The 7,917-nt window shown below is 36.9% G+C and overlaps 1 protein-coding gene across 1 annotated transcript in view; it reads left to right on the forward strand.

The window, feature by feature from the left end:
- LOC111534901 (pregnancy-specific beta-1-glycoprotein 2-like) overlaps positions 1-3,069 on the forward strand; it is a 13,559-nt gene extending 10,490 nt beyond the window's left edge. Inside the window, exon 6 of the mRNA XM_023201387.1 lies at positions 3,002-3,069. Within this exon, the coding sequence (XP_023057155.1) occupies positions 3,002-3,069 (68 nt within the window). The remainder of the gene's footprint in view (positions 1-3,001) is intronic.
- The last annotated feature ends 4,848 nt before the right edge of the window (positions 3,070-7,917 follow it).

Genomic DNA, 7,917 nt, shown 5'->3' on the forward strand with positions numbered 1-7,917 from the left:
GAAATGAAGCCCCTTGGATGAGAGAGGAGCAGCTCAGACTGCTGCCTGCTCTGCTCTGGGCTTCTCCAGTGACTGGCCCTTCCTGCCTCCACCTGGTGTGGGACCAGCATGTGTGGAGAAAGAGCCCTGGTGGCCTCTCCTGAATTCAGCTAAATCGAACTGCCAGTTGAAGTGAAGGCTAGGTTTCAGGGAAATTAGAAGAGAGGGAGCCTCGGGGCAGACTCTTGAGCTGTGTCGTGGCTCTGAAGTCACCGGCTGTATGAGACTGTTGACACAGCACGTGGGACACAGCACAGAGGACAATGAGTGATGTACACTTGTAGAAACAGGGAGATTCACCTCTGGGGCTCTGCATGGCAGGAAAGGGGCAATGCCAGAAAGTGTGTATTTATAGAGTGTAAGACTACCAGGACACTTATATATATCTATTATAAGACTTATCATTAACTATTTCTAAGTGTGCAATTTAGTGTTGTGTAACCACCACACTATCCATTTCCAGAACTTTTTCCTTTTACCATATTAAACCTCTGTACCCAATAAACAGTAACTCTCACTCCTCCACCTAAGCCTTAGCACCCACCATTCTACTTTCTGTCTCTATGTAACTAGCTATTCTATATTTTATAAATGGAATTATATAACAAGTATCCTTTGTGTCTGGCTTATTTCAGTTAGCATAATGTCTTCAAGGTTCATCTATTTTGCACGATGTATTGGAATTTTATTCCTTCTTAAGGTTGAATAACATATTGATGTATATATATACGTCATTTGCCAACCCATTTATCTTTCAATGGACTTTCCATTGTTTCCATTTTTTGGCTATTGTGAGTAATGCTTCTCTGAACATCAATGTGCAAACATTTGTTCAAATTTCTTTTAATTCTATAGGGAGTATGTCCAGAAGTGGAATTGCTGGATTAAATGGTAATTTATTGTTTAATTTTTTGAGAAACAGCCACACCACTTTTTACAGTGGCTATGACATTTCCCATTCCCATTGGCAATGCACTAGAGCTCCAATTTTTCCATCTATTTGAAAACACTTGTTTTATGTTGCTGTCATTATTGTTGTTTATCAAAGTCATCCTAAAGTGTGTAAGGTGGTGTCACTTTGTGGTTTTGATTTGCATATCTCTAAGTATTCATGATGCTGAGGAACTTTGTGTGGACTTATTGGATATTTGTATATCTTCCCTGGAGAAAACTCTATTTTAATCTGTTGTTCATTTTTTAATTCGGTTTTTGGATGTTTGCTGTTGTTGACTTCTGGTTTTTCATGTATTCTAGAAGTTAATTATGTATCACACATATAATTTGCAAATATTTTTCTCATTTCATGGGTTGCCTTTTTACTTTCTTGATAAAGTTCTTCGATATATAAAAGGTTTTGATTTTTATGAAGTCCAATTTATCCGTTTTATTTGTTGCCTATTCTTTTGTTGTTACAACCAAGGAATCATTGTGAAATCCAATATCATAAAGGTTTTCTTCTATCTTTTCTTCTAGGAGTTGTATAGTTTTTGCTCTTACATTTAGATCATTGATCTATTGTGGGTTAATTTTTGTATATGGTGTTAGGTAAAGGTTTCACTCATTCTTGCCCTTGGATATCCAGCTTTCCCGATGTCATTTGGTGAGAATACTGTCCTTTCCCCATTGAACGATCCTGGCACACTCGATGAAAATCATTTGGTCATATATGCAAGTATTTCTTTCTGGGCTCTCTGTTAAATTTCATTAATTTCTATGTCCTCCTTTATGCCAGTACCACACTGTATTGGTTATGGGGGCTTTGTAGTAAATGCTGAAATCAGGAAGATTGAGTCCTCCAGCTTCATTCTTCCTCTTCAAAGTTGTTTGTCTATTTAGAGTCATGAGATTCAATATAAATTTTAAGACAGATTTTTCTTTTTCTGCAAAAATGTCACTGAGATTCTGATAGGAAGTGTATTGAATCTGGAGCTCACTTTGGGTAACATTGTCCTCCTAACAATATTGAGTCTTCTAATTCATGAAAACAAAATGTCTTTCAATTTATTGATGTCATCATTAAGCAATATTTTATGGATTTCAGGTATAATCATTTCAGCTCTGTGGTTAAAATTATTCCTAAAATATTTTATTCTTTTTGATATTAATACAAATTAAAAATTTTTTCTTAATTTCCCTTCAGATTGTTCATGGTTAGTGTATTGAAATATGACTGATGTTTGAATGTTGATTTTGTATTGTGCAACATTACTGAATTCATTTATTAATTCTACTAGGTTTGTTCCATCTTTAGGATTTTCTACATATAAGTTCAAGTTATCTGCGAACAGAAATAATTTTACTCCTTTCTTCCAATTTGAATGTCTTCTTTAAAATTCTCGCCTAATTTTTCTGACTAGATTTTTCAATACTACATTCAATAGAAGTGTCAAAAGCAGCATCCTTGTCTTGTTCCTGCTCATACAGAGAAAGCTTTCAGTCTTTCTCCATTGAATATGATGTTAGCATTGGGTTTTTCACATACTGCCTTTATGTTGAGGTGGTTTCCTTCCATTCTTAGTTAGAATGTTGTTACTGTGAAAAAACATTGAATTTCATCAAATGCTTTTATTGATTCAATCTTATTACTGATTATAGTTCTATTCATATCTTTGTGCTTTTCTAGGAATTTGTCTATTTCATCTAGGTTATCCAATTTATTGGCATACAATTATTTCCAGTAATTTCATAATCATTTTATTAGAATTGGTAGTAATCACTTCATTTTCATTTTCTTTTCTTTCTCTTTCTTTCTTTCTTTTTTTCTTTTTCTTTCTTTAAGAGAAAAAGACAGGCTCTCACTCTGTAGGCTAGCCCAGGCTGAAATACAGTGGTGTGATTATGGCTTACCGCAGCCTCAAACTCCTGGGCTCAAGCAATTCTCCTTCTTCAGCCTCCCAAGATACTACGAATACAGATGCATGCCAATATGCCCAGCTAATTGGTTTTTATTTCTTTTTTGTAGAGACTGGGTCTCCCCAGGTTACCTATGCTGGTCCAAACACCTGGCCTCAAGAAATCCTCTCATTGTGACCTCCCAAAGTGCTAGGATTAAAATATGACACATCATATTCAGACTCCATTTTCATTTCTGATTTTAGTAATTTTAATCTTCTCTCTTTTTTCTTAGTCAGTCTATTTAATGGTCGTCAATTTTGTTGATTTTAACTTGAAGAATCAACTTTTGGTTTCATTAATTTCCTGTATTCTTTTTCCATTCTCCATTTTATTTTTATCCACTCTAATCTGTATTGTTTCCTTCATTCACTGTGATTGGGTTTAGTTTGTTCTTTCAAATCCTGAAGTATGAGAGAGCTTGCTTCATACCATTCTTTTAAAGGTTTCATGCAGTCAGTGAAACAAGATGCCACACACAGGTGAACCAATGTCAGCTGCTATATTACTACCATCATCATTAGCCTTGAGGTCAAACAGTCCCAGAATCAAATCTCAGATCCACTTATTACTAGCCATACGACACCAGGAAAGCTTTTACACTACTCTAAGCTTCTGTCTTTTCATCAGCAAAATGGAAATAATATCTACTTGACAGGGTCACTGTGTGAATTAAATGAAGTACAGGTAAAGCATTTAGCAAAGGGCCTGGCACATAGGACGTGCCCCTCAACAGTACCTGTTTCCAAATATATATAGAAAAAAAGGTAACACATAAAACTCTAGGACATAGTTACTGACTACTTGTGGGAGAGAAAGAAAAAAAGCTAAGGGCAAAGAATCAAACCTGGTATGTTAGTTTTTACCAACTGAGATGCATCCAGGGTGGGATTAGACATATAAGATAATTTATCAGGGAAGACACCTGAGACGGAATGTGGGGCAGGCATGAAGGTAGTGTGGGAGAACTCACAGACCACTATGCAAAGCTGACTTCTGTGAAAAAGAAAGAGAAAGAAGTTTTAGGTATCAATACAGTTCTAAGAGAGTTTTTGCATGGCTGATGGGGAGTCCTCCAACCAGTTTCCCATTAAAGTTAAACAGAGCCTCAGAGAACTAGGCTTGCTTTCACACCCTTGCGGGGAGCCTGTGGGAAGGAAGCTTTCTGTGCAAAGGACTTGGTGAACTTGAAATGCACTGACTTGGGCCTTCTGTCAATCATGTCCCTGCCATGAAGACCTGGCAGGGTTTCATTCATGGCTACCACCACAGAGACACTGAGAAAAACATGCAACCATGAAAAGGTGGAAAAATGGAAAGTTCTAATGACATAGAAAATAGCAATCAATCTTTCTCCCATCTGAAAGCTTTCTGAAATATCGAGTGCTGTTGAGAATTGACAGAGGACTGATCACCAACTTACAAACATGGTGAGAGGGGAAAAAATCTGCAAGAATATTACCATCTCCCATCAACTTTCCAACAGAAATAATGTATTCCTTGAAGAAACAATTATAGAGTACTTCATGTTACATGCCTGTTCCTGAGGCTTCCCCCAGTAAAATAACATCACCTCCATTCCTTCTTTTATTTCTTTCCATGACAGCTCCTTTAGGAAGAGGACATGTATCCTGTGTTATTCCAATATAGCAACCGTGATGTCATTTCTGTATTTCAGGAAGACTGGCAGGTATGATGGCCTTTTCTCTTGTCCTGTTTCCTGCAGAGCTGACTGCCATGCTTGGGAGAGGGAAAAGACTTATTTGCCAGTATCTGGGACTGGATCACCTTCTTCTTCCACCAAACTCCTGCTTCTCAGCACTAATTCCTGCAGTTCCCTTTCTCCCTGACCTTTATGTTCCCTGTACCCCACTGTCTTTTAGACATAATTATCTCCAGCCTCTGCTCGTTCAAATGAGAAACACAATTTCACATTGTGAAACCCTCTTCATTATTTTTCACATCTCTCAATAGTGTAATTCTCTCCATTCCCATAAAGACCAACCACTTCTCAAAGTGTTGCTTGACTTCTTGTTTCCAGATTTTGAAACCTTCCTTGCATATTACTGCCTCATAACCTTTCTAAAATCTAGTTAATTCACTTAATCAAGAATCTCCAGGGGTGTACTCTAACCTCTTTGTAAGTTCACATTTCTTCTATTTACTAATCCTTCTCACTTCCTTTACCTCTACTTCCTAGTATAATTCCTCCGTCCTAATTAGAACTGTCTTGCTACGCATCCCTGCCCCTTCACCCATATAGACATAAAATTCTTAGTTCCAATGCTAACCTTGAAAACAGCGTGAACTCCCCTTCACCATCTGCACTACAGACTTAACCTCACCCTTCATCACAAGCAATCTCTGACCTCATGCACAACAAAGACTTTAGGATTAGCCTGTGAACCTGAGACTCAGAACAAAACCTATGTGTGAATGAGACCTTTTCCTGATGATCAATTGACGTATTCAAAAAGAATACAGAAATGAAGATTGCAAGATCCCTACCCCAGGCGACATAAAGCCTAAGATAGGAAAGGAGACCTGAAAATAATCATGATACCAAAATAGAAAAAAGTGAAGGCCACAAGAAATCAGAGAAATCTGATGGAAAATATAGCTACCCATTGGAATCACTGGAAAACATTTTTAAAAGTGGATGCTCAAGCCCCACCCATGAGTTCTACTTTAAAGGTCTGGAGAGGGAACCAGGTACTGGTAATTTTTAAGTCTTCCCTGACACTACTAATATGTAATGAGGATGAAGAACTCTTGCTGTAATAGGTAGAACTTAAAACTAAATCAATGATTTTTAGCTAGAAGTACTGGAATGACCTAAGGACCTTTTTCAACATACATAAGACTATACTATTTTGGCCCTAGTTATTAAGGGGTTACATCAAGAACTCAGTAATCCAGTTGGGAAACAGAAGCTGAATGGAAAAGCCACCTTATTTTATATGTTAAAATATATATACAAAGCATTTTCAAATGAGTGATAAGTGATACTAAACCTTCTCTAAATAATATTTATGGGAATGTTAATAATATGAGTATTCTAGGCTGGGTGCAGTGGCTCACGCCTGTAATCCCAGCACTTTGGGAGACTGAGGTGGGCAGATCATGAGGTCAGGAGATCCAGACCATCCTGGCTAAACCTCGACTCTACTAAAAATACAAAAACAAAATTAGCCAGGTGTGGTGACAAGCGCCTGTAGTCCAGCTACTCCGGAGGCTGAGGCAGGAGAATGGCATCAACCTGGGAGGCGGAGCTTGCAGTGAGCAGAGATGATGCCACAGCACTCCAGCCTGGGCGAGACTCCATCTCAAAAAAATAAAAATGAATATGAGAAAATTTTTTAAAATTAGTATTCTGAACACTATATGAAATTTCCGGAAATTGAATATGTTATCACTCATAGTGTCATATGCCACAGAAGTAACTAGATTTCTATGTGAGCTGTGCCTTTACCATAATCAACCTAATAAAACCTCATTAGATTTTTAACCATAGTCATTTTAAATCTTTGCCATTCCCAGATAGTTGCTTTGATTCTTCCTTGAAGTATTTATAATCAGCTACAGTCCAAAATTGCTTTTTCTTTGAGGAGATATATGGAAAAGATTCTGACAACGACTCTTGAATACAAGTTTTGATAACTTCAAGATCATACCACTGGACTCTCTGAGAACTTTGAAAATTTTAATGAACAGTCTGATACCTTCATGAAATTCAAGACAAAGAAGGAAAAAAACCTCAGTTTTATTGGACTAAATAATCAAAATGATAATATAGTCATAATTTTTTATTTGAGAATGTGCTGATTCTTTGAATGTTTTAATCTCCAGATTTGTGAACTTTCTCTTTTAAGCTACTTATACTTTACAGCAATTTGGTAAAGTATACTTTTGTAAACAAAAATGGAAACATTTGCTTTTGTTCCAAATCTGAGTGCCCCAGAATTGGGAAACTATTCATGAGTATTCATATGCTTACGGTAATAAAGTTATTTGCACAAGTTCAGTAAGAATCTACTCTATAACAAGACACATTTGAAAACATTGGTTATGTTACCACGGCTTTGACTGGGATGTTCTATTTGACAATATACATAGAAGAAACCAATAGGGAATGCAGGCAAAGTCTGAAGTTGGCCTTGGTTTGGCTTCCTAGTCTCAAGAGGTTTTTGAAAGTTTAATCTGAGAGTCTTATAAAACTTCTAGCAAAGCAAAGTCTTAAAAGAGCCTCTATGGTCCCTTGCTACTCTTGCTGCACTTAGGTAAAAAATCTAGGCAAGTTTGGTGAGATTCAACCTATTTTGCAAACTAAATCCTACTGGAATTATCTTTGGTAAAAATAGAGACTCCTATGTAGAGAAAAATTATGTTAAAAAGAAAAACTGTAGTACACCTGTTACCAGATTGAACCACTGTTCATTATCTTTGAATATTTATAATCCACTGGTAGACTGGACTGGAGCCTGAATTCTTTTAGTTTTTCCAATGCAATTTTCTCCCCTGAAATCATTAAGAACAAGAACAGCTCTGTTGCTGAAGCTATATAAGCTTGGACATTTGTTTGAGTTCTTTGTAGATTCTGGAAATTAGCCCTTTGTCAGATGAGTAGATTGTAAAAATTTTCTCCCATTCTGTAGGTTGCCTGTTCACTCTGATGGTAGTTTCTTTTGCTGTGCAGAAGCTCTTTAGTTTAATTAGATCCCATTTGTCAATTTTGGCTTTTGCTGCCGTTGCTTTTGGTGTTTTAGACATGAAGTCCTCGCCCATGCCTATGTCCTGAATGGTACTACCTAGATTTTCTTCTAGGGTTTTATGGTATTAGGTCTAACATTTAAGTCTCTAATCCATCTTGAATTAATCTTCGTATAAGGAGTAAGGAAAGGATCCAGTTTCAGCTTTCTACTTATGGCTAGCCAATTTTCCCAGCACCATTTATTAAATAGGGAATCCTTTCCCCATTTCTTGTTT

The sequence above is a fragment of the Piliocolobus tephrosceles genome, chromosome 21, assembly GCF_002776525.5.
Source record: "Piliocolobus tephrosceles isolate RC106 chromosome 21, ASM277652v3, whole genome shotgun sequence".
Taxonomy (NCBI): domain Eukaryota; kingdom Metazoa; phylum Chordata; class Mammalia; order Primates; family Cercopithecidae; genus Piliocolobus; species Piliocolobus tephrosceles.